This window comes from Pleurodeles waltl, chromosome 5, assembly GCF_031143425.1.
Source record: "Pleurodeles waltl isolate 20211129_DDA chromosome 5, aPleWal1.hap1.20221129, whole genome shotgun sequence".
Classification (NCBI taxonomy): domain Eukaryota; kingdom Metazoa; phylum Chordata; class Amphibia; order Caudata; family Salamandridae; genus Pleurodeles; species Pleurodeles waltl.
Genome location: NC_090444.1, coordinates 1,797,165,179 through 1,797,192,463, shown reverse-complemented (window position 1 = coordinate 1,797,192,463; position 27,285 = coordinate 1,797,165,179). Strand labels below are relative to the sequence as shown.

General features: G+C 45.6%; 2 protein-coding genes across 3 annotated transcripts in view; one reads left to right on the top strand and one right to left on the bottom strand.

Moving 5' to 3' along the window:
* The window catches only part of LOC138297156 (zinc finger protein 729-like), a 355,358-nt gene that overhangs the window by 135,872 nt on the left and 192,201 nt on the right, over positions 1 to 27,285 (bottom strand). The window contains exon 8 of the mRNA XM_069236647.1: positions 1,491 to 1,711. Coding sequence (XP_069092748.1) covers positions 1,491 to 1,711 — 221 coding nt within the window. The remainder of the gene's footprint in view (positions 1 to 1,490; positions 1,712 to 27,285) is intronic.
* The window catches only part of LOC138296798 (zinc finger protein ZFP2-like), a 40,781-nt gene continuing 32,589 nt past the window's right edge, over positions 19,094 to 27,285 (top strand). Inside the window, exon 1 of one of the 2 annotated variants that reach the window (XM_069236238.1) lies at positions 19,094 to 19,200. The gene's annotated coding sequence lies outside the window, so the exon portion shown is untranslated. Of the gene's footprint in view, positions 19,201 to 19,246; positions 20,025 to 27,285 lie in introns of those variants that run through there. The other variant, XM_069236239.1, reaches the window with a different exon arrangement.

The following is a 27,285-nucleotide window of genomic DNA, read 5'->3' as shown; positions in this document are numbered from 1 at the left end:
CACAACGTAGCACATTAAAGGGAAACTTTAAGTGAGCATAAATGAATGCACAGGGTTAAAAATGCACTAAGTGGTAACAAGCAGTTTACAGTGTTAAAAGCGCATAGGTGATCTTTAGGGTAGTGGTTCAGAGAGATTCAAAGTACGCACACTGACCTGTCAGACTTCTCTTTGTCATACAGCATTTTGTGTACTTTAAACTTTATTGTGTCTACAATATGTTGTGCGCCGCACAATCCTAAGCCAAAACCTTTTGAGGAGACCAGTTTACCAGACAGAGAGATGGGTAATTCACAACAAGTCACCCAACCAGCGCCGTTTCTTCTTGTCCCTGCAAACTGACAACCTAGTGGAAATATTGATTAAATCATTTGAAAACGATCCTGTGGCATTAGATGTAAAAATGTTGATCCTGAAAGAAAAAAAAGTGCTCTTGTTTACTGCTTGGCAGACACAGGACAATGCGACATTGATAATGTACCCTGGACTAGAATCATCTCAAGGAACATTTGGAATATGGGACGTGTAAAAGGAAGCAGTAGTTAGGCTGGAGAAACAGTAAACAGAGAAGCCCTGAGTACTTCTGGAAAGACACACCTTTGCGAAACGTAAACAAGAAAGCTAAGAAACTTGAGGAATATGTTGCAGAGCCTCTTCATTCTGACAGGCATTTGTGAGTATGGGGACCAAGTTGACATTTATCTGCAAGATCAATTTGTTTTTATTGTTTTTCAGTAAAATACAAGAGAGGTTATTGGGCTGCTGCAGTCTAGCTGTGAGCTGGGCTATTGATACAGAGAGGGGTATTGAGGGTTCAAGTGTGTCTGTTGAAGTGTTAGCAGCAGATGAATCAGGTGAAAGTGTTGTTAAGGGTGCAACCACTAGTGAGAGTCTGAATGTCTTGAATGTCAGAGGCAGACACAATGGGAGTTTTTAACAGAAAGGATAACAGGGTTTCTTGTTATATGTGTGGGTCAAGAAATCATATGTGTACTAACAGTAATTGCCTAACAATTGTGAATACGTGTAGTAAGTGCAGACAAATCAGCCATTTGTGTAGTGTGTGAGGAAGTACCAATCATGACAGTACATTAAGGGTGAACAAGAAACCCTTATTTTGACTCTGTACGTCTTGTGGTTAAAAGAAGCTGTACATAGAAGACCCTCATGCTGACTGTGTCTGAATTTTCTATCCAAGATATTAAATGAAGTCCTGTGAGATCTGATGCACCTTTTCAATCAAGAGAATCGTTGATTATGAAGTTTGTCTCCTGAGGTGGCTTTGGAAATGAAATGTTACATGAAACATCCTCAGGTGAGAAATGGTTTCCTAAAGTCAAAAAGCCATGCAAGAGGCAGAGAGAATCAAACATTCGTAGAAGGTGTCCGTCAAACAGTTACCATCTATGTCAGAGGAACCACCCAAACAAATGCATCAAAAATATCCATAAGGCATGTGGACAGGTCAAGCAAAGTGTCTTCTGAGGTACCTCTTGCATCGAAAAACAAACCAAAGTCATCATCGACAACTGTGCGATTGATGGGAGCCTCTCCTTCCATCGCTCTTGCTTCTCCATTGATTCCTTTGGTAACGTCTGCTCTGCCATCCATGACACAACCATATTTGGCACTTCTTCCACTGATGCCTCCCCTCTTCAATGCACCTTTTTCTTCAACTACATCATCTGGATCTCTTCTGTCTCTGGTCCAGCTGTCAACAAGGGATTCAACAGCTAAGACATCGTATTTGCTGTTGACAGCTCCATTTCCACAAACAATACAACCAGGTACAGGACATGTCACCTTGTAAGGCCTACTGGCTCCAAAGATGCTCCTCGACATCAAAAGGGAAATTCCAGATGGAGGTCAATTCATCCAGCCTGACACAAATTCATGTAAAGTATTAGATGTAAGAGTACAATGAAGAGCTGGATTGTGAAAATGGACAGGTTAAGACAGAGCAAACTGCTCATAATTAGTGACGAAGAAGAAGACACACTCTGGGTATATGTCCATGCCCATTATTGCAGGATTACCTCTGTACCAAGGCCATCTAGTGTTGAATGTTCCTGTGGATCTGATAAACGAGTTACACCAAATGATGTCTGACTTTACTACATAAATGTTCCATGTTCAACATAGCCTGGAAGGCCTGCTACCTCTTACTCCTTCTGTGCAACCAACAATGGTCAAGGTACGACTATAAGTTACACAGCCACCAGCAACACTACTGCCTCTTCCTGTAGTGTGTACTTTGTTACCTCCTCAAAAGAACATGGATTCACCTCATGAAGATCAGTGGGAAAACAGGGAGCTTTTGGAGTAACCTCAGGCCCTTTCAAGTAAGTGGGACTACTGTATGGCACACGCAACTGCAGAACCTACCCCCACTAATGTAGACTTACCTCCTAAATGACAGTGCTCATTTCAGTTTGTTGGCTGTAGGTGTCTTGAAGCAAATTAAAGTTCTGGTATCAGTGGCGGAAACTGAGTGTTTCTTTTATGATTTCAGGGAGGCTCAGTGGAAGTCAGTTAAGACTATGACAACCATGGATTTCATATGACAAGAAGAAGTTAAAATGTTGCAGCCCTCAGCTTCTGTTTCACTATGATAAATCGCTTTCATAAAAAATACAGAGCACCTGATAATTCCCCTGTTTCTCTAACTGGGCATTCATGTTCCAATTCAGTAGTCAATCCCACTTCCCCTGGTGAGGCCCACTTCAGATGTGGAGGGAAAAAGAGTGTGCACCCTGGTCACTACTTCCATCAAAGTGGCTGATGCACTGGTGACTACTGCCAAAAGCCAAAAACAGGTGGCGAAAGCCCTTTTGTGAGAGGGTGAGAAGATTTCAGAAGCAATGGTTGATGGATGTATGGGCAAGGCTTTTAAAGGGTTGCACCAGATATCAAGATCAGCAGGCATGAGCCATTAGGGTTTGCTGTGTTCCACATCTTTTGACTAAAAGTGCAGCATCGAATCTGGGACATGCTTTATAAAATGTAGGAAGACATATCAAAAGGCGTGTAGATAAGCCTCTACATTCAATAACATTCTACACAGATACAACTTGGTCTTAAGGGATCCTGCAAGTGTTTTATTTGTAAAATAATTAATGAGTGGGTGTGCCAAAACTTTTTCTTGGAAGCCTACGGCCACTACTGCTGAATGTTGGCCTTGCCGAATACCAGGACTATATAGTTTTGATTCCCCCTCATGCGTCCTTTATCCACCACCATACTTCTTACCCTTTTATATCACTCATGCAGGTTCTTTTTTCATCCCTGCTTTTTCCTTTTGTCACTGCTCTTCCTGAAATCCTCTTCATCTTTCAATTCTGCCTTTCTCTTGCTTGTTCTGGGTCAAAATTTAATGATGAAAACATAATTTCAGGTCCCCAAAAAAGAGTGCTGGTGGCATTTACTTCCTGTTCTTTGCTAGAAATCAGTATTAGAGGGTGCACTTTCAGACCACTCACCTATCACCCTGGAAGCTGGTTTGATCTGTCCCAGCCAATAGGCAAGCCCTGGTACCTCAACTTATCTCAATATAACCATCCGGCCGGCAAGGCACAGCTTAAAGCTCATGTGCATGCTTACCAGGAGAATAATGATGGTTTGGTCGACTCTGCGCTAAAACTGTAGGAGGCGGTGAAGGCGTCCATCAGGGGACAGCTGATGAGAGATTCAGCCTTGTTTAACAAGCAGAGAGAGGAGCGTCAGAAAAAATTAGAAGCAGATATATCCCACCTCACACTTGTGTATATGGCCCATCCTTCCGCTATCACCAGGCGCAGCCTTGCAAAAGCATTCATGGACCTTAATACCCTCTTCACCTCTAAAGCCAAGTGTGCACTACAGAAGTTGAAATACCGCTGTTGTAGGAAGCTGGGACTCTATATGGTGCACTAAAAAGAAGTACACCATGCAGAGAGTCCACTGGATTCCCAATTGGTTTGCAGGGGCAAAAATAAATTAGACAAATGCTCTATTTTGTGGTAGTGTGGGCAAGCGGTTAGGCTTATCAGAGGGTACTGCTAAGCACATGTTGTACTCACAGAGGCAATAAATGGAACACACACTAAAAGAATAAATCAGAGACCAATTTAGAAAATTAACACCTCTTTTTATTTATGTTTCAAACCCAAGAACTTCGTAATGAGATGAGAACTTTTCAAGCATAAATACTTTTCAGTGTTAACCTATGGAGGAAAACAATATTCAGCAAACACAGGGTTAAAAAGGTCATACAAGGCCAATCTCAGGGAGTTAAGGTGAGTACTTGACACTGATCAGAACCACACCAGCAGGTCACTCCTGGCAGCACTGAGGCGGCCACGTGCAAGGGAGCAGTAAGGTGTTGGGTACCCAATGGATTCCTATAGGAGTTTGGTCCCCATGAAGACATGCTTCAGGCTCTGACTAGGAAGCCAGTCAGGGACAACAAACAGGTATATTGTAGACTTGGGGTGCTCGGGGACATAGGTGCACCTTTGGTCCATTTCTGCAGGGCCCAGGGGGGACAGGTGCAGGAGGGTCCTTAGGTGTTCGGTTTCTTCGTCCGGGAGCAGTCCCAGTCAGAGTGTCCTGCATGTTTAAGCTGCAGGTGTTGTTGGGGAGTCCAGTCCTTTCTATGACCACTTCCGCCAGGAAGTGGGCATAACCTTAACCCTAGTGAGCTAATTCCGTCCAAACAAGATGGAGGAATTTAAAAAGTAGTGTCTACTTCAGCTCGTCAACCTTAGGGGTGGGACTGGCATGAAGTGGGCACACCTTCTAATCTGCCTGATTTTGCTGCCTGTGCTGCCAACAAAAGTGGGGTCATGACAGGGGGGGTTGGTCATCTCCACCATCTGGAGAGACCTGGCTCGCATTACAAAGGGGGCTAGCCCTTTGAAGCTTCCCACCCTGGATGTCCATCCTGCCTGGGTGAGGTGATGACACCCCCACCCAGTGGAAGCTTTGGTCTCTGGCCCTTGAGAGCGCTGGCTCTCAACTTGGGAGGTCAGAAATCCGTCTATGGTGGCTGAACTAGTCTGGACCAGTAAGTCAACACACTAGTAGCTGGTAGGTTTTCAGGGCGCACCTCTAAGGTGCCTTCTGGGTGCAGTTAGTAATACGTCCCTCACTGGCATCAGTGAGGGTTTATTAATCTGAGTTGTTTGATACCAAACATCCCTGTATTCAGAGAAGCCATCATGTATTTGGGAAACTCATAGTGACCAGTGTCCAACACATGCATTCAAAATGACTTCCCTTGTCACTTACTATGTCTGAAAATCGACAGATTCATAGAAGGGGCATATCTGCTTGTGCAGGTATGCCCTCACATGTAATATTATGCACCCTGCCTTTGGGCTGTAAGGCCTGCTAGAGGGATGACTTACATATATTGCATGCAGTGCTTAGAGGACATGGCACACAGGTGGTGTGCCATTTCCTGTTTTCACTTTTGTCTGCACCAAGACACACAGCCTGAAATGGCAGCAGGTCATGTGCTTGGTGAGGGGTCTCTTAGGGTGGCACAATTCATGTTGCAACCCTTAAGGACCCTCCTTAGTATTCCGGGCCCTAGGTACCAGGGTACCATTTACTAGGGACTTACAGTGGGTGCCAAAGGTTTCACCAATTGGGAAAAACATGACTGTGCAGTTTTGGGGGGGAGAGATCTGACACTGGGGTCATGGTTAGCCAGAAGCCATTGCACTTTCAGTTGAATTTACACTAGAAACCAGGCAACAAGTGGGTGGGGGGGGGGCTGTCAAAAGAGGCATTTTCCTACAACTGGCAATATGCACAGGGAGAGAAAGCAAAACGTCTTCTGTCTGCCCAGCTCAAGCAGAGGGATGCAGTAATGGCCATTCCTGCTATTATCACACTAACTGAGGGGCACTGGTCACCAAGCCGCAGGAAATTGCAGTTGCATTTGCATCCGACTATAAGACCCTCTACTCACTGGAAATTGTTCAAGAAGCAGAGAAGGTATTAACTTACCTTGCCTTTCAGAGGACGGCAGGCACTTGCTTCAGTGCCAGCTATCCAAAAAGGAAATAGAGCATGCCTTTTCAGTTCGACCCTATCACAAAGCCCCAGGTGAGGATGGTTTCCTGGCAGAGTTCTAAAAATGGACCAAACCCGAGGGAGTGGATCTTCTATACGAGGCCTTCGCTGAAGCTGATCGTTCAGCTTCCTTGGATATATTGTCCAACACGGCGCTGATATCGGTCATACCCAAACCAGGAAAAGATCCTCTCTTTGGTGGAAGCTATTGCCCCATATCCTTGCTCAATGGGAATGTCAAGATATTGGCAAGCATTCTGGCAACTCGCCTTAAGTGAGTCCTTCCCTCTCTTTTTCATCATTCGCAAGTCGGGTTTGTACCAGGTCACTCATCAAATAATCACATCTGCATGTGAGCTCATGCGGTCTGATTAGCACAGGACCTGCCAGATGAAGCCATGGCACTGTTGTTGGACGCAGAAAAAGCCTTCGACAGGGTAAAATGGGACTATTTGTTTGCCACACTCCAGAAATCCGGCCTTGGTGAGGACTTCATCTCCAGAGTGAGATGGCTTTACGATTCCCTCTTGACACAGATCAATTGTGGTGGCTTTCTTTCTGACCCCTTCCTGGTCCGTAGGGGTAGCCGTCAAGGTTGCCTACTCTCCCCCGTTATTTCTTCTTGCAATAGAACCTTTAGCAGCATCCATGTGCCAATCGGATCTGATAATAGGTATTCCAAAACCCAGAGGTCCTTCAACATTGTATCTACATGCAGGTGATAGTTTGCTTACCTTATTGGCCTTATCCTCATCCATCCCTAGGGTGTTCACCATTGATGCTTTTGCGGTGGTATCTGGCTACAAAGTGAACAGAAAGCACTTGCCGTTATCGTGGGCCTGCGCTGTCATTGTTTAAATTTGAGTGGAAGAATTCCTGCTTTAAATATTAGGACATTCTAGTAAATAAGGGCCTGGAATGCATGGTGGTGGATAATCTGGACCCATTAATGGAACAAATGCAAATGCACTTTGTGTAGTGGTCTCATCCTCTGGGGGCGTACTCAGGCGGTGAAAATTGTTACCCTTCCCCAAATCATGTACTTGATAGGATGCGTCCCCAATTATTACCCCTCTCAGCCCTCCGTCAGATAGATATGACCATTAAGGCCTTCATTTGGGACTCAGCGAGACCTCATCTGCCAATTCGGAAACTTATTGCCCATAGCTCAACAGAAGGACTAGCTTGCCATCTGTGGAAAATTACTGTTCAGCCCTACATTTGACACAAATGGAATACATGCACCCTTAAATCAAGGGTCCTTCTTTGCGGGTTATGATTTTTTTTAAATCTCTTTATTTAGTTTTGCATGAATGTAAACAACATAACACAACCCCCCCAAATTTGAGGACATGTCCACGCATCTCCTCCTCTGTGGCCCTCTGCAGAGATTTTTCACTCCAAACCAGGTACTTTGTGCTTGAAAGAGACTTTGTTTACTTTTTAAAGACGTAAGACACTTCATATCACTTTTCAGTGATATCTCTACAATTTCTTATTGCATCTTTTATCGTTTTGACCTGCAAATATCCAGATAAATATTATATATTTTTCCAAACTGTATGGTGTATTTTTGTGGTGTTATATTGTGTTATTGTATGATTTATTGCACAAATACTTTACACATTGCCTTCTAAGTTAAACCTGACTGCTCAGTGCCAAGCTACCAGGGGGTGGGCACAGGATAATTTGGATTGTGTGTGACTTACCCTGACTAGAGTGAGGTTCCTTGCTTGGACAGGGGGTAACCTGACTGCCAACCAAAGACCCCATTTCTAACATTCAGCAGCGTGGAATAGAATTGGGGCGCAGCGTGTTCTGTCAGAGGGGGAACCCAAGGCTCTACACTCCAAGGGAGAATTCTCCTCTATCTCGGCCTGTAATGCTTCACACTTGTCAAGCAGAAACCGCATTTGTTGGTATCGGAAGAACTGGCTACCAAATAATTTGTACTTTGATTGCAGTTCGTCGAACAGGAGTACTTGGTGGGTTATGATTCAGCGCAGACTCCAGGAGGCATTGTTGTGGTTGCAGGCCCTCTATCTTCCTGGCTCCGTTGCTGCCTACTCCCCCAATCCCATGCCAGGAGCCATGTATGCTACCTGGATGCGGGTCCCCAAGCTCTTTTTGGTGATCACACATCTACATGACAAAGCTCTTATCTGGAACAATGCAGGCATTCACATAGGAGGGACCATGCTTTACTGGGGCCCTTGGTACAGAGTTAGGATTATGAAAGGTATGATCTTGATCTCTGGTGGTGAACACAAGTCCTTTGAGATGCTACAGGACGAATTTGGTTTGTTGCATACTCAACTATGGCAATATAATCAATTACGTCATTGTCTGCTAAGTTAATTGGGTCCCCAACGCTGGACCATTCCCTGTTCCCTGGTGCTCTCATATCTCATCACTTGGGGTCAGTTTAAAGTCATGATGTGTGGATTATATAACCTCTTGATTCATCAGCTATACTCCTAGCCAAAATTTGCTAGCGTCAGGATGACCTGGCAGGCTTGGCTGCAGCCGGAATATGATGAAGAAGAATGGACAGACAGACCTTTTGGAGGCCCTAGAATGAGGAGTACGTGAAGCATGGATGAAACTTAGTCTTTTTAAGATCCATCATGGCTGCCACTGGACCCCAGTGTGGCTCCGGGCTGCAGGATTGCTTCCTCATTCTGCCTGTTGGTAAGGAGACTATGCACCCTGTGATGGTTCCCATATTTTGTTGGACTGTCCCACCATACACCCCTTCTGTATGGCAGTAGAATCTACACTTTGGGGATCTATGGATTTGCCGTCACCTCTTTCCAACTCCTTAATTCTCCTCCTTGACTTACCAAACAATCCTGAATTGACCCACCATGCTTGTTGGTTACTCGTTGCTGCACTTACAGCTGCCAAAATCTCTATTTTGCAACTTGGCACTCTCCACGGTTGCTGTCCCATGAGGAATGGCTTGCAGCGATGTACAAACCCGAATCATATGAACACATCATTTACAATTTAATGGACAAGCAGATATTTTTCTACTTACAAGGACACCCTTTTGCAAGATGCCCTCATTAATATCCCATAGTTCGTTAATACTTTTTGCTTCTTCCTCATTACCATCACTGTACTCACTACCCCATTTCTCCCACTCTCCTCCCTTTCTTATTTTCTCATCCTCTTCTTCCTCTCAAATATTCTACATAGGTATTGTTTGTTATGTGTATGTGTTTTACAGTCAAACATTTATATCTCTATATAGGAGCTGAACTTGCATGTGACTGTATTTTGCTGTTATTTCTCAATTTATCAATAAATTGATTGATATAAAAAGACTACCTCTAAATTTTACATTGTGGTGCTTATTTACTAAGGCTCAGATTTACAGGGATTTGATGTAGGGCAGCACAGCAAGTCACCTTGCTGCTCTGCCCTACATTGAAGTGAAAGGGCAGCAATGGACCGTAGTTATGCAATATGGTGCATTCCTAGCCTTCCCCACTGCGCTGGAGCTGTTTCGGCAGCCTAGAGCCAATGAAGGCACTGTTGCTGTATGGTGCAGGAGTGCCTCCATTGCATGCAGGATTGTTTGTGTGCGTACTTTCCTGCACAAAAGTAATCCACAGAGGTGCTTTCCTTTTTTTACTGTGTGCTGTGGTTCAGAGAATTTAGAGTCCAAATTTCTGAATTTGCAAAATGCAGCACATTTGAAAAGAGGAAAAAATGAGGAGAAAAACAAAATATTTCTCCTTGTTACACCTCACCTGGTGAGGGGTAAGGTTTTGGCGCTTCCACGAGTTTCCGTGATTTTATAAATCTGGGGCAGCATCAAAATCCATGGGTGTTGCATGGGAAAACCCACTGCACCATCCATGGAATGCCTCCCCGGTGCAGAATAAGGGAAGGCAGCGGCTTTCACTGCCTTGCCTTACTCCATGTGTATGAGGCCATGCAGAGCCACGCAAAGTGGCGTTGCGTGGCCTGATAGATATAATTATGTAGTCTGGACTGTAAGAGTGGCAAATAAAGTGACGCACGGGTGGCGCACGAGGCTCGTAATTATGCCCCATGTTTCTGTGTGGATGCCCACAGGGTGCAAAGTGAAGCAAAGCAATGCATCAGTTTACGTAGCATTGTTACAGCTCTAAGGCACAATACAGAACTGCGTAGTACCACACAAACGCCCATACTATCCCAAGCAAATCTAGGCCCAAGGGCACAGAACACTGAATTTCCTGAAGAACGGCACAGGACCCGAAATCATTGTTCATTGTACCTCATAAGCTGTTCAGGAGTCAGCAGCCTCTTTAGAACAAACTGAATTTTACATAAATAAAGTAGAGGAGATTTCTATTCAGACATCAGCGGAGAACCTCAAAAAACACATTGGAGGATGTAAATAAAAAAGTCATGGAAATAAAAAGATAGGCAAGGTACACTCGCCGCTAATTGCATCACTTTATATACATTGTCAGAAGCATAAGCTCAAAGGCTGCTGTTTGTGCAAATGGAACAGCATTTCTGAACGAACTCAGAAACCCACAACTAAAGTAGTAAGTGAAGTTCATCTGAGGGAATATATGGCCAGATTTATTGAAAAGTGGCTTAACACCACCTTGTAAATACTGCGCAGTGCTTAGCGGCACAGGAGCGTTGCAAAAAGTGACACTCCTTTGGCGCTAGGGGCCTATAAATACGGCCCTAAGTCTTTTCTTTATTTCTTTTTTTAATTTTTTTTTTTTTAATCTAATCTTCAGTAAGATTTTGTCACCCATAATCTCTCGAGCAGATATCTACCAGGGTGAGAGGAAGCCCCACTCATTGTTCAGCCAACTTTTTGGGGCAAGGGCACAAAATCAAAAGAAAGAGAAATAGGCGAGGGAGGAGGGAGAGAGAAACGGCAGTTGAAGCAGAGGAAAGTTTATTAATGAACGTTTTCAATTACCGATTATTAGAAATTTTAAAAACTGTATGTTCCAGAAAAGGACATCTTTTCACAGCATACTCATTTAGCACAAATTTGAAGCAATCTATGGTGAGGACGACTAGTGCCAGAATATCATCTGTATGACAGCAGTACCACAGTAATACTACAATAATAATTAACATATACTGTCCTGTGCATGATGGATGAGTGTGTTCTGTGTGAATTCAATACCCTTGATCACAAAATACTATAACAAAGATTGAAGGGAGTGGCCGGGTGTGGCAGAATGTGGGTAGACTGTATTTTTTTCAGAGATAGGCTAGATTGAGAGTTGCAATTAGTCTAATATAGCGCCATAAACAGACGTGAACTTGGAGAAAACATGTTTTTTTCTCCAAACCTTATCCATCTTTTCATGTGTGCTGCACTGTACAACACACCTAAAAAGTGGTAAAGGGTCATCCTTTGTCAAGGCACAGAATTTTGTGCTGTTAGAGTGTCCTAGTATAAAACCTATGCTTTAACCATGGTTGCACTGTGCTCATTGGTGCAAAAATGTCAAGGTATGCTAGCACCGGAGCAAATAAAACGAAAGTGATTTTCACGTTTTGAGGGACTCAAGATACACTAAGGCAAGGCAGAAAATATTTTAATACCGTCAAAGTTTAAATGGATGACAACAGGTTTAGTTTAAACAATTCCTGAAAATAGCTCCTAATATTAAGGAAAGTAGAGCATTCTTAAGTCGTTTTGTGCCACCTGAGTAAATCGGCCAGATGTCGCAGTAATGCTACCCTGGCCTCGGTACACACTGGGATGGGTGTCCTGCTTCTCCCTGCCCCTGGGGACAGGGAGTTTCCTGTTACCTGAGACCCCGGCAGCAGAGAGGCCTGACGCCCCGTGGCGCACTGTGTGCGCACCCCAGTCAGCCTCTCTGTGCCAGGGCCCCCGGAGTCCTGCCGGCGGCGCAGGGGAGCGGGATGGGGCGTGCTTCTTCTTGGGTACGAGGTGTCAGGCTTGCCCCGTGTGTCGGGGTCCTGGGCCGCCTGCGTGTGATCATGTGTGTGGGATCTCCCCGGGGCTGGTGCTCGGGAAACAAGAGTCAAAATCTACTCCTATGTGCGCGTTGGGGTGCAGTGGGGGCCCCCTGGCTGCCATCATGATGCCCGCGGGCAGTGCCTTTTATCATGTGTGGTGGAGGCGAGCGTGCCCGAGGGGCTTCCACTGTGACAGGGTGGTCACTGGGCGTGCGATCACGTGAAGTGGGGGCTACACGTGGTCATGTGAGGGCCGGGTAGACTAGTGGGAAGGGAGCCCCCTTGGAAAGAGCACGGGCTTCCACTCTTAAAGTGCACTGAGCCGGGTGAGCGTTAAGGACGATGTGAAATGACTTCGAAGCACATGGACGTCAATTCACCAACATGCCAGGGGTAGCAAAAGTGACATCAGGCGCCCTTGGCCTCTACTTTCTCTCTCTCTCACACACACACATACTTCCACAAACACACACACGCACATAAACAAACTCTAGCCCGCAAGCACGCACGCAACATACATTTAAATGCATTTTTGATGACCTCAGCTGCAGTGTTAGGGCATATTCCATCTAATTGTACCCCATTTCCATTACACTAACAGCAAATATTATGATAGTTTATTAGTATATAATAAAAATTGACAGAAAACAGAGAGTGGAGCCCCAACTGGCTGTGTCACTGGCACTGAATTGGCTGCCTCCGGGGTCAGGGGTCGCAAAGGCACTACTGTGCTACCAATCTTTTTTTACTGCGAACCAAGGGCATAAGGGTGCTTTGCATGAGCATGGAATTACGTGATTAAACAAAGTTAGATTTTTTTTTTAACTTTGAGATTAAGGCCCAGATCTACAAATACTTTGGGGCAGATCTACTAACATTTTGCGGAGGGTTTGTGTCACAAAAGTGAGGTAAACATGTACAGAATCTTTATTTTGAAATTACTTTCCCAGCGCAAAAATGTGTTTTGCACTGGAAAGTTGTCTGAAAGTTACGCAAAGCTGCTCTGTGTGCAGCTTTGCGTTACTTTGTGTCAAGGAGGCGTAACATGGGTGGGTACATGGGCGTTCCCATGCAACCACCCATGAATGTTGATGCAAAATCCCATCTACAAATATTAGTAGACTTGGATTTGCATAAAAAAATAATGCTTCTGTGAGGCAGGCGTAAAAAAGGAGAAATACTTTTATTTTCCCAAACTTTTCTGACACTTAATGTGAGCTGCACAGTACAGCACACAAAGTGGGAAAAGTCTTAAAGTTGTCTAGGCATAGTATGTTGTACTGGAATGATACCCTACTAGTTCAGAATCTAAGCTAGACATGATGTAGGCACTTGATACTATGACACAAAGGTGTGCATGGCGCTAGGCAGCCTGAAAGTGACCCAGTGCTAGGGAGAGCAGGAAAGTGCCATATCTTGCTAGATATGGCACTTTCCTGCCTTCTCCCTCACACAATGCAGCGTTCCAACTTTGTTACATTATCATGGTTGGTCCTGTTGTGAGTACAGTGATACCAGCGGCAGCACCTCCATTAGGGCAGAGGAGCATCACCCCACTGCTGCCAGTGCAGCACAAAGGTGAAAAACGAAATGGTAATCAAGTGAATTTATTACCATTTCGCTTTTCCCTTTTTCCAGCCTGAATCGTGTTTGGGGGCAGGGCCACTGCCGCTGACTGGCAGCAGGAGAGTGGTGCTCACGCCACCAATTTACAGTGTGCATGTCACTTTGACTGGGTGTCTTGCGACGGCCAGCCTGACATGCGCAGTATAAACCTCTCCACTTACAGGCCCCCAGTGCCTGCAGGAGCAGCCCTCCCCAGCCAATCCTGGCACTTATCTTATGTTGCTAAGATCAGCAGCATGAGAGCAGCGTTTAGATTGGCATGGAGAACTTTAGCCTGCAGACCAGCACTGTGGGACTGAAGGAGGAGGACCGGAGGCGGGCCAATGCATGCAGTGGTTGAGTACATTTTTATTTTATTCTTTTTAACCCACTGGTGCACTCGCACTACCTTCAGCCTCAATGTCAGAGTTCACAGTCGTGGTTCATAATAAACTATGTTTATAATGAGCCATGACTGACAGCTTTGGCATTGACCAGGCATGGCTGGTCAGTGGCTCCCCCAAATATTTGGGGTGCCAGCTGCCACTGGGTGATCTCAAACTGTGTGGACTCTCTGAATTGGGTTGTACCAGGGGCGGCCCCTTCATTAGGGCAGAGGAGCGCTACCCCCCACCCCCCAAAGACAGCTGAGTGGAGAGCAGGCATAGGCCCCCAGTGCCTGCAGGAGCAACCCTCTGCAGCCAGTCCTGGGACTGCTTTTATGCTCCCAACCCTGGCAGTTCCAGTCAGCAACTGTCCCTGCTTACAATCTACACCTCCGAATCCCACATTCCATTCTACGTTGCTAAGCAATCCTTATGATCCTTAACATTCCAAGACACAACCCAACATATCTCCCCTCCTAAACCAACACTTTGACATTTACTATGATATATTGTAAAAACCAAACTTAGACAAAATAACAAAAACTTAAAACAAATGTGGAACACATAAGTGCATAAAAAAACATAAAACTGTTGTTCTTCATTAATTGGTAATATAATCCTTCAAATAGTTTGTCTTCCTTAAAATTCTCATTTCCTTCTTCAACACCGTCCTTCTCCCAACACTTCCATCCTTACTCACATCCTTATCACTCTTCCACCTTCCCAACTACAACTCACTGCATTTACCACACTTTCCCATTCCATCTCCTTCCATCATCCAACTCCACACTATATCCTCTCACTTTTGTTATCTGCTTACGCACAGACCATTTAGATGACCCCTTTTTCGTTCTTTCCACACTCTGGTCTGCACCCAATCTCCCACTTCCAACTTACGCTCCATCATTTCGTCTCTACCTCTACCATCATACTTTCCTTGCATTTCTACCACACGACTCAATAATTTCCCTTCATTCACCTTTCCTCTCCCTGCTTTGCCCATCCAACCAGGTACAGCTCTAGTGCAAGGTTTCCTACCTTTTAACAACATAAAGGGTGTTTCCATAGTGAGAGAATGTGCGGTGGTACGATAACGCCAAAAGAAATCTTTAATCTCCTTCTTCCAATCCAACCCATTTTAAAGCGACAATTGAATATTCTCCACCAACACTCTGGTGAACCTCTCCACCAATCCATTCTCTCTAGGATGCGCTATGGCCGTTTTAACATGTTTAACACCGCAGCTCACCAAATAATCCTAAAACTCAGTTGATGTAAACTGCGGACCATTAGTTGTCACTACAACTTCAGGATACCCCTCCCTTCTCCATAACTCTTCACAAACTTTAATAATCATGCCTGATCTAACATCCCTCACTATACTGACCTCCGGCCTTTACGAATGGTAATCCATCATGACAATAGCAAACGTTTTACCACTTCCATCCAGCTCAAATGGACCGCACACATCCATAGCAACTTTCTGCCACAGCTTACGTGGAAATGGTATTGGAACGACTGGAGTTCTCTTTCCAACATGAGTTTTGTCGCTACATGCACAACTCAAACAATTCCTAACAAATCTTTCAACATCCCGATCCATGCCTGGCCACCAAAAATCCTCTCTGGCCGTTCTTTTGATACTAGACATACCACCATGTCCTTCATGTAAAACTTCCAGTACCTTTTCCCTTTACTTGCCCGGCACAATCACTTTTGTCTCCCCTCCTCAACAAACCCTCTTGTTCAGATATTTCTGACCATACATTCTTAAAATCCGATATTACACTGGCAACATCTCCTAATTCCGACCAATGTTTGTCCAATTGTTTTTTTAATGCTTGCATTATCACATCTTACTCCACTATTGTCTTCCATATATCCTCACCTATAGCTTTTATTCGAATGTCTCTTATGTCTGCTACCACCCAATCTTCAGCCTCCTATTTCTCCGCTCCCTCAATCGACAGTTTCGACAAGCAATCGGCATTCACATTTGCCTCACCAGGGACATATTTGATTGTAAAATCATACTCTTGCAGCCTATGCAACCATTTAGCTTTTCTAGAAGATGCTCGTCTACCACCCTTTGTTGTAAAGATGTCAACTAAAGGTTTATGATCCGTTAGTAATTCAAACCTTCTTCCCCACACATAATTTATAAAATGTTGGACCCCCTACCAACAAGCAAGAGCTTCTTTATCAATCGCAGAATATGTAGCTTCCGGACCTTTCAGAGTTCTCGAGGCAAACGCAATCACATGCTCCTTCCCCTTCTTTACTTGCATTTGCACTGCTGCTAATCCATACATACTGGCATCAGTAGATATTATCGTATGGTTGTTCGTAACAAATGGTTTCAACTCAACATCATTTATAATGTAACTTTTCAAATTACTGAATGCTTGTTGACACATCTCTGACCACTCAAACTTCTGATTCTTCTTCATCAACATACGCAATGGTTGAGCAATATCAGCAAAATTATTTACAAACTTGCCATACTATTCAGCCAAACCCAAGAATGACCTTAATTGATTTTTATCCATCAGTCTAGGTGCTATTTCAGTCGCCTCCATTAGACCAACCTTCGGTTTGATACCATCCCCAGACACAGGATGACCAAGGTACTCGACACTCCGACACTCAAACTTGCACTTTTTCATCTCAACCGTCAATCCTGCCTTTTCCAGAATTAAACACACTTTCCTTAACACCTTATCATGTCCATGCACATTCTCTGCCCATACCAACACATCCTCCTGAATTTTTTTTACATTTTCAACATTGCCCAATAAACTTTGCATAATTCTTTGGAACACTGCCGAAGCCGATGCCAAACCAAAAGGCATCCGTATGAATCTAAATGCCCCTTCAGGTGTAATGAAAGAGGTAAGATGCTTTGAGTCTGGATGTAGCAAAATGTGATGGTATGCACTAGACACTTCAAGGGTAGAAAACACCTTTCCACCCTGAATACTGGCCAGTAATTTATTCATATTGGGTATAGGATGTCTATCAATCCATATATTATCATTCAGATCCCTCAAGTCCACGCACATTCTGATCTTGCCATTCGGTTTTTGAGCCAACACTACCGGACTCAACCATTCTGAAGATTCAACCTCTTCTATCACCCCTAATTCCAATAATCTTGCCAATTCAACTTTTAGTGCATCCCTCAATACTACTGCCACCCCTCTCGCCTTGTGCACTTTTGGTACCGCACCTTCTCTCAAAATTATTTTGTGTTGAAAGTTTTTAAGACAACCCAACTTGTCCCCAAACAACAACGGGAACTCCGACTTCCATCTTCCTTCTTCTAAATTTCCATGCTCTACAGTCAACACTTGTTCATCCGTATTTGGATTCAGCACTATATCCAACGCCCTCTGCTCATTCCACCCCAACAGACACTTGCCGCTTTTCACCACATACACACAACAGGTTATTTCTCTCTGTTTAAACACTATCTTCCCTTGAAAACATCCTACAACTGGTATTCTGCTAACACCATACCCGACCAGTTCAACTTTAGACTTGGATAAATTTACCTTTCCCATGTTACGCCACGTATTCTCATCAACAAGCGTAAACGGGGAACATGAATCCGCCCACATGTTGATTGATACTCCATTCAGGCTCACAACACACTTCGGAGGTCTGTACCGATCATTTCACAAAAATAAAATGTCACTTTTATACGACTCTTCTTCTGTGGTGGTATCATCTAGCATAAACACTTTTACACGGTCATTTTCTTCATCATTATCAGATGAAACTAGTTCCAAATCTTGATTATCATTTCGCAAACAATTCACACTCTTCTTTTTAGTCACCATCCTTTTTTGGTTATACACTTTCAAAAAATGCCCCATCCTGTTACATTTGAAATACTTGGCACTTTTAGCTGGTCAATTCACTGGAAATGCCAAATACTTTACACTACCACATCTATAAAAAAATTTCCTCCCATCCCTATTACTGTCGTCTTTACTACATTTGACTTTATTAACCTATTGCACAGTTACATTTTATGCATCGTTTTTTCCTAACTCTTTTATATTATCTCGACATATCTTCAATCTGTTTTGCAATAACTATCGCTTCATCTAACGATGGATCTTTTAAACTTAACAACTTCTCTTGAATTTTTTAATTCCTAGTGCGGTTTATCAACTGATCTCTAATTATTTCCTCATGCAAATCTCTAAATTTGCACGTATTTGCTAAAGTTCATAATGCACTTACAAATTGATCAATTGACTCACTAGGTGCTTGCATTCTAGAAAAAAACTTGTGACGCTCCACAACTATGCTCACTTTCTTACTAAAATGATTTTCCAACACCCCCATGGCTCTAATGTACACATCATTATCGTCCACTTCCTCATCAGACCCATCGCCATTTATAACAACTCCATCGCACAGTAAAGTTTTCAATACTTTCCTACCCTCTACCCCCAAATTATGTTTCAACAAAGCTAATTTCCTTTTAGCAGTGAAAATAGCTCCTCCCAAAGCTTCTAAATACGTTTCAAATGCTTCTCGCCAATCCTCCCAAGACATACTTGGTTCACCAGGTACAGCCAAAAATGTGGGTGGAGACGCAATTGACTGCATGGTATACTTTTTAACTAAACTTGCCACAAAAATATAATATCAAAAATAACACCAACAAAGCAATGGCAGTAATCAAAAACAATTACTATTGTCCATCCAGAACACTCTCTTCACTTTTCTCCCAGGTTCAGGATCATTGTTCCGTTTAAATAGTTCCTATATTCTCCTTCCAGCTCGAAATTTAATATATCTGAAAAAATCTTCCATGCACAGGAATGGGAAACCCCCCCAAAAAAACAATCCAAATTCGATCCGGCGATGTTAACCTTGTTGTGAACCTATCCGTTCTTTTTTTAAAGTTGGTTGCCCTTGTTTCAGCAACGTATTGCTGCAACAACACTTTCTGCAGTTGGTTGCCCTTGTCAGATTCGATCCGGCGATGTCAACCTCGTTGTGAAACTATCCGTTCCTTTTTTAAAGTTGGTTGCCCTTGTTTCAGCAACATAATGCTGCTACGCTAGCTTCTCTATATGCAAATTAACACAATGCCTCCACAATGATATCGGCAGTCACACGGAGGCTCCAGTGCGCGAGTTCCTGTTACCACCTGCGAGAGACACTCATAATGGTAATTTTCAAATGGTTACTTAGCGCGAGGTAAACCTAAAAAATAGCGCGAGGTAAACCTCGACAATAACTTTAACTTCGCCGTCAAAAAAAAAAAAAATACCACTTCAAAAATCCCATGCACTCTCTTAACCTCAGCTTACACGCATGGCATGTCGCTGCCTGGTCAATCTGACGATGTGATTATCCAACAGTACCAAATATATTTGGAGCCCCTTCCAAATTCCTTAGAGGCTCTTCTAGTATGGCACCCCTTCCAACTGGCCCACCGTCTCCTAGCTCACCACGGTTGTAAAAGTCTTACACCTTAGCGGTTAGACACTCCCAGGGTTCGCACTCTGCTTCCTCAGCTCACACACCTCCGGCATCAGGAAAGCTGTAGATGCGCAGTAATGCATATTCGCCAAAGGGCCCGTGTGTCCATAACTGCTTACACCAGATCACTCTCTCCACACTTCCAGTGACACTTTATATATAGGGCGTCGTTCCTATGCCAGGGTTGGCTCACCAAAGGTATCCCATCCTCATCACCACTGAAAAGACACCATCCTGTTCTTTTTCCAAAGCTTTTATTTCAGTCAAGTATAATGCTACCAACCCTGGCAGTTCCAGTCAGCAACTGTCCTTGCTCACAATCTACACCTCCAAATCCCACATTCCATTCCACGTTGCTAAGCAATCCTTATGATCCTTTCCATTCCAAGACACAACCCAACAAGCAGCATGACAGTAGAGTTCAGATTGGCGTAGAGAACTGCTGCAGCCTGCAAACCAGACCAGTGCCAAGGAACTAAAGGAGGAGGACCGAAGGCGAGCATGCAGAGGGTACATTTTTATTGTATTCTTTTTAACCCACTGATGCACTGTAAGACTCACGCTTATAACTTACATCTTTGACGTTGACCAGGCACTGCTGGTCAGTGGCTGCCCACCAAATATTTGGGGTGCCAGCCACCACTGGGTGATACCCATCTGTGTGGACTATCTGAGGTGCATTGTACGAGTGCTTGGGTTCTGCCTACTGTGCTCTGTCAAATGTTATGAGGTGTTTCCTAGTGGGATGTGCTATAATATGCCAAGTCCCGGTCACATCTGTAGAAGTGTATAAAATAAATCCCATCCAACTAAGATTAGATTAAGAAATACAAGAGAGTGACATGGTGGAAGAGTGAGAATGGGGAGACTTTAGGGTTTAGGAGCGATGAAGGCTCAGTCACAGGCGGGTAATGGGGTTAAGTAACCCAAGGGGCCAAAGTATGACAGGGAAGGGGGCGCTGGAAGAGGTTAACTAAACCAGGGGGCAGAATATGACAGGGAAGGGGGCGCTGGAAGGGGTTAACTAAACCAGGGGGCAGAGTATAACAGGGAAGGTGGCACTGGAAGGGCTTAGTAATCCAAGGGCCAGAGTATGACAGAGGAGAGTGTGCTGAAAGCCATCACACAAGAGGGACCCCAAGATTCCCACCATATGATGCAGCACAGAGCTGGGGTACAGTGGGAATGGTCTGACAATGTTGTTTGTAGCTGCAGGGGATGGGATACAGCCAGGAGGAGCTACGAAGACTGTTTGAACCCAAAACCCTCTGAGGACAGGTGCAAAAGTGTAAATTTGTGTATTTTGTCAGGACCCCTAGTCCCTTAGATTCTTACTCTAGACCTAGGTGTGACTTAATCCTGAACTTCTGTGAGTCACGTCTACTTATGAAAAATAAAACATTGTGACCCATCCCTAAGTAGGGAAGCTCAGAGGAGATATAAAATCTATATCCCTCAGTCTGCTAACAAAGGTAAGTGTGTTAACACAAAGGGTCTCTGTAACTGCCGGCCTGCTGCACCTGTGGTAGTGGTGAAAGAGAGATTTTTGTTATTTGGTGTAAATCCATTCAGTAGCTTAAGAGAAATTAAAGGAAAACCAAATTTGTATATCTAGAGGCACAAAGGCTTCACAGATCCTACCGATCCTGTGCAGAGATCTGTTTGGCTCCCAACAAGAAATTATGGCAGCCATCTTAGGACTCAGCCCCAGCCGAGTCCCAGAAACAAATATAAATAAAGGAACAGGGGCCAGGGTGGGGACACCTTGACTCCTTAACCCCTATTGGGGTCCTAGAGGAACCCCGCCAGGGCAACAAAGCATGCAAATTCACAACAACATCACAACGGTCTCCTGTGCTTGTTTTGGTAAAGCTCCAGGATGGGCCAGGTCCCGGGGCATATAAGAAATAAAGGAGGGGGCGCACAGGGACCCCCTCCTGGGCTTGTTTATGCCCCCGGGGACTGTCACCTCCCTGGGGCTTCAATTCAATAGCATGAGGAGGGCCACGCCCCGGGGACTACTACCTCCCAGGGGCAAAATGCCCGATTCATAAAAGGGTGGGTCCTTCAGACCACCTGTGCCCCAGGGACTGTCTCCTCCCCAGGGCTGTTTCAATTATATGCAGGCAGGCAGGCTACGCACCCCCCGCAGCCCTAGGGACTGCCACCTCCCTGGGGCTGAAGGAAAATGGTGATGGGGGTTCGTTGCAGACCCCTGGGCTCAGGTACCACCAGCTGTCCGGTGCTGAAATAAAATGATGTAGGGGGTATGTTGCAGGCCCCAGGGACCACCACCTCCCTGGGCCAAGTCAGTGCAACTAAGGGGGCGCATTTGGCCCCTCCTGCAGCCCCAGGGACCGCCACTTCCCCGGGGCTAAAATAAAACCATGTAGGGAGTCCGTTGCAGGGCCCCAGGGACCACTACCTCCCTGGGGCTAAGTTAAAATGTAGGAGGGGGCTGCCCCTCTCGAGGAGACACTAATTGCCCTGGAGACTGCCACCCTCTACAGCCAGCTTCTGCTACGTCCTGGGGTGCCCAGCCCAGGACACAGCTGTTTACTCTGACTTGGCGGGAGTTTTGACAGCTCCTGCCAAGTCAGAGGAAACCCTCTGCTGCCAGTGAGCAAGAGCTGTCAAATTGCTCTTGCACGCTGGAAACAGAGGTTTCGTCCAGCAGAGATGCGGGCAGGGAAAGAGATGGAACAATTGCTTTTGCAGACAGAAAACTGCATGTTTAGCAGCTTCCTGCGTGCAAAAGCAATGGCGGCTCCCACAGGAGGCGGGGAGCCGGCTGGGACGGCGGGGCCTTGAGGCTCCACTCGTAGTTTTATTGCACACTGGGTGCCTTGGGGGCACCTAAGGGAGATGGCTGGGCCCCACAGGATGGGGTCCCTGGGGCTGAGATTGGCCCAGGAAGAGGGGGCCACACAGCCCCCCTTCTCCATTTAATAAAGGTGGGCTGCGGCGAATGGGGTCCCCGGGGCTGACATAGGCTGAGGGATGGGGGCCATGCAGCCCCACTCCCCCACTGAATAGTGGTGGGCCCCGGGGTGGGATGCCCAAGGCTGAAATTGGCTGGGGGATGGGGATTGCACAGCGCCCCTCCCCCATGGAAAAGTGGTGGGCCCTGGGGCATAGGGGCCCCACGGGCAAAATCTGCCAGGGGAGGGGGGCTGTGCAAGTCCCCTCCCCTACATAACATGGTTCTCCCTTTAAATTGCTAAGACTATGCAAATGTGCAAATCACCTGTAAGATGTGCCCACTTGGCCCCCCGCCGTCTACCTCAGTAGTATGCATATGTCATCCCCCCTTATGCCAGGATAATGGACAGTTTCCAAAGGGCCCCCCAGTGGCTTTCCTGCTGATTTTGATGGCGCGTTCTTGATGCCAAGGAATATGAGGACATGCCACAAAACAAAGAAGCACTTACTTCATAAAGATAAGAGGAAGGATCCTGGTTTGATGGAGATTTACGTCTTTGTAGTCTTGTTGGCCTCTCTATAGGAGTGTTAGAAATGGGATCTTTGGTTGGCAGTCAGGTTACCCCCTGTCCAAGCAAGGACCCCCTCTCTAGTCAGGGTAAGTCACACACAATCCAAATTATCCTGTGCCCACCCTCTGGTGGCTTGGCACTGAGCAGTCAGGCTTAACTTAGAAGGCAATGTGTAAAGTATTTGTGCAATACATCATGCAATAACACTGTATAAACACCACAAAAATACACCACACAGGTTTCGAAAAATATGGAATATTTATCTGATTAAAATATGGTCAAAACGATCAAGAATTGCAATAAGTACAAGTTGAAATATAAATTTCAGAAGTTGTAAAATAGTCTTTAGATAAGAAGTCAACAGTTAATGCTTGGTTTGTCAAAGTACCTGATGTGCGTCAAAAATTACATTCACGGAGATCGCAGAGGAGGAGGTTACGTGAAAAAAGAGAGGGTGTGCGTCGGATTTTCTGGCGCCCACAAACGATGTGTTGTTTCTTTTCCCGCAACACAAGACTTGCGTCGTTTCCTCGACATGCAGTCTGGGTTCCCCACTGTGGTGCGGGGATCTTCGTTGCACCCATGGACGATGCGTGGAAATCCTGGGCGTGCGGAACGAAGTCACAGGCCTGCGTCGTTCCAGTAGTGCGTTGCATTGGATTTCTGTTGCAGGCAGGCGCTGCATTGATCCTCCGCCTGAGTCGCGCTGCGTTGTTCCGTTTCGGATGTGCGTCGAACCAGGGGGCTGTGCGGCGCATTTCCGGTCGCAACACAGGTGCTGCATCGGTCTTCACTCTGGAAGCCGAGCCGCATCATTCCGGTTCGGTTGTGCAGTGATTTTTTCATTGCGGTGCAGGCTGTGTGTCGTTTCCAGCAGGCTCTGCATTGAATTTTCGGCGTACAAGGATTTCTTTGCAGAGATGAAGTATTTTTGGCCCTGAGACTTCAGGAAACAGGAGGCAAGCTCAATCCAAGCCCTTGGAGAGCACATCTCAGCAGAGACAAAGTTCAGCAAGGCAGCAGGGCAACAGCAAGGCAGCAGTCCTTTGCAGCAAAGCAGTCCAGGTGAGTCCTTTGGGCAGCCAGGCAGCTTCTCTTGGCAGGTTGCAGGTTATGGTTCAGAGTTTCTTTCCCAGGTGGCATCTTGTCAAGAAGTATCTATGTTGGTAGGCTCAGGGACCCGCAAATGTGCCTTTAAAGTGGGGGAGACTTCAAAGAGTGGCTTAGAAGCGCACAAGGTCCCTTGTCTGCCAGGGTCCCAGTAGGGGGTTGGCAGTCCATTGTGTGAGGGCATGCTACTGTCCTTTCAGATGTCAGTGTCAGGCCCTCCACCCTTCCGGCCCAGGAAGACCCATTCATTATGCAGATGTGTGCAGGTGTGACTGAGCATCCTGTTTGTGGTTGTCTGGGTGCAATGCACAAGGGAGCTGTCAACCAGTCCAGCCAGACGTGGATTGGAGACATGCTGTAAGGCACAGAAGGATTTGAGTGTAGAGAAATGCTCACTTTCTAAAAGTGGCATTTCTAGAATAGCAATATTAAATCCAACTTCACCAATAAGCAGGATTTTCTATTACCATTCTGGCCATACTAAACATGACCTGGTTACCCCTTTCAGATCAGAACCTACCACTCAAACAGTATATGAGGGTAGCCCTAATGCTATCCTATGAAAGGAACAGGCTTCACGGTAGTGGAAAATGAATTTAGGAGTTTTACACTACCAGGACATATAAACTACACAGGTACATGTCCTGCCTTATACCTACATAGCACCCTGCCCTATGGGTTACCTAGGGCCTACCTTAGGGGTGACTTATATGTAGAAAAAGGGATGTTTTAGGCGTGCCAAGTACTTTTAAATGGCAAGTCGAAATGGCAGTGAAACTGAACACACAGGCATTGCAGTGACAGGCCTGAGACATGGTTAAGGGCTACTTATGTGGGTGGCACAACAATGCTGCAGGCCCACTAGTAGTATTTAATTTACAAGCCCTGGGCACATGTATTGCACTTTTCTAGGGACTTACAAGTAAATTAAATATACCAATTGGGTATGAGCCAATGTCATCATGTTTTAGGGAGAGAGCATATGCACTTTAGCACTGATTTGCAGTGGTAAAATGCACAGAGTCCTAAAGCCATCAAAAATGAGGTCAGAAAAAGAGGAGGAAGGCAAAAAGTTTGGGGGTGACACTGTAGAAAGGCCATTTCCAACAAGGATGATTCATGTTATCACAGAATTCTAGAAAAACATGCAACAGAAGAATCATGTTGCCAAAACGCACAAAAGGTCACTGGTGACATTTCCTTGTGCTCCGTTACACAGCTGTAATGTAGAATACCTACTGCACATCTACCCAAGGAGGCAGAAAGAACTTCGCTTCTGTAGATATTTCATGCAAAGCTGTAGATTCATGTTGGATAAAAGGGCATGTGAGGTTCCTTTGTAGCAGAGTCACTCCCACAGCTACTGACGCACACACATAGGCACTCACACACCCACTCACAAACGCAGTCAGACGCTCATGCACTGTAGGAAGCTTGCTCTCTATATGGTGCACTAAAAAGAAGTACACCAAGAACAGAGTCCAGTGTATCCCCAAAGGTTTACAGAGGCAGGAATAGATAGTTCTAATGCTTTATATGTGGTAGTGTTCGGATAGCAGTTAGGATTATCGAGGAGTCGTGTTAAGCATTTGTTGTACCAACAGAGGCAATAAATGAGACACACACTCAAAGAATAAATCTGAGACCAAATTAGAAAAATAACATTTTCTTTTATATATGCTTTGAACCAAAGAACTTTGTTATAAGGTAAGCAGTTTTAAAATTAAAAATACTTTTCAGTTTCGAAAATCGACAGTGCAATTTTCCGAATCCTCAATGTTAACCTATGGGAGGAAAACAAGAATGCAGTTTTGCAGGTAAGTACTTGACTTACAAATCCAGTCTTTGGGGTTTTAGGTCAACACCAGGCAAGGTTCCAATCAGCACCAAGAGCGCACCCTCAGCGGCACGGGGGGGCCTGGTGTAGAGGTCGAAATCGGGATCGGGTGCCCAACGTTAACCAATTTAGATGGAGGGGTGAATGAAAATGTGCTGCTCACAAGTGAGTAAAGCGCTGTCAGGGGTCGATCTCCTGGGGTTGAGGCAAGTGTAATGGGGGGGGTGCAAAAGGCAGCACCAAACTTATACCCTTAGCGACACAAGGGGCAGCCGGGTGAAGAGTGCCAACACAGCGTTGGGTGCCCAATGCAAGTCAATGAGGGGGTTGGTTTAGGAAAAAGGCTGTAGGCTCGGGTAAGGAGGCTGAATGAAGAAAACCCACAGCTGCCCAGGTAAATTTGGATGTTGAAGGACTCAAGGTTCAGGGGCTTCGGGTGCAGGGGTGTCCTTCGACGTCGGAAAACAGCTTACTGGGCGGTCGGGGAGTCTTCGGATTGAGGCTGCAGGTTTCGAGGCAGAGTCCAGCAGAGGTCAACCCACAGTAGATTCGGCCTCAGAATTGCTGGGGAACCTTCACAGGACTGGGAATGGGGCCGTGGGTGTCAGGGGTCCAGGTGCAATTTCGCGATTCCTCAGGGCAGAGTTTTTTTTCTTTAAAGTTGGTTTCTTCTGGACAGGTCCACTGTCCATGAGAGGTCTTGGTCTTTGTCAAATGCAGGCAGTCCTCCCAGGGCTTTGGAGGTCGCTGGGAATCAGGACAGGTCGTCTTTTGATGCAGAACAATTGAGGGCTGCAGAGAGGCCGGTAGGGCTGAGGCCAAGTGAGTTGGGGTCTGCAGTCTTATCTGCTGTTGCGACGCTGTGTCTGGCTCTTCTTAGGTCGTCAGGAATCTGAGTTCTAGGGCTCAGGGGTGCCACCTAAATACTGAATTTAAGGACGTTACAGGGGTGCCAGGTGGCAACCAATGAGCTACTCACCTTTAGGGTGACTGCACCCTTGTTATGACCACTTTCTTTGGGAAGTGGGCTTAGCCCTAACCCTATTGGCCTAATTCCTTCCAAACAAGATGGAGGAATTACAAAGTGATGTCCATTTCTGCTCGTCCACCTTAGGGGTGGGACTGGCATGAAGTGGGCACTGCTCCTAATTTGACTAATTTTCTCGCCAGTCCTGCCACCAAAAGTGGGGTCAGGAACGGGGGGTCGGCCTTCTCTACCATGTGGAGAGGCCTAGGCACATTTCAAAGACGGCAAGGCCTTTGAAGTTCCCTGCCCTGGAATGACATCCTACCCGGACGAGGTGTTATCACCTCTGCCCAGAGCAGCCTT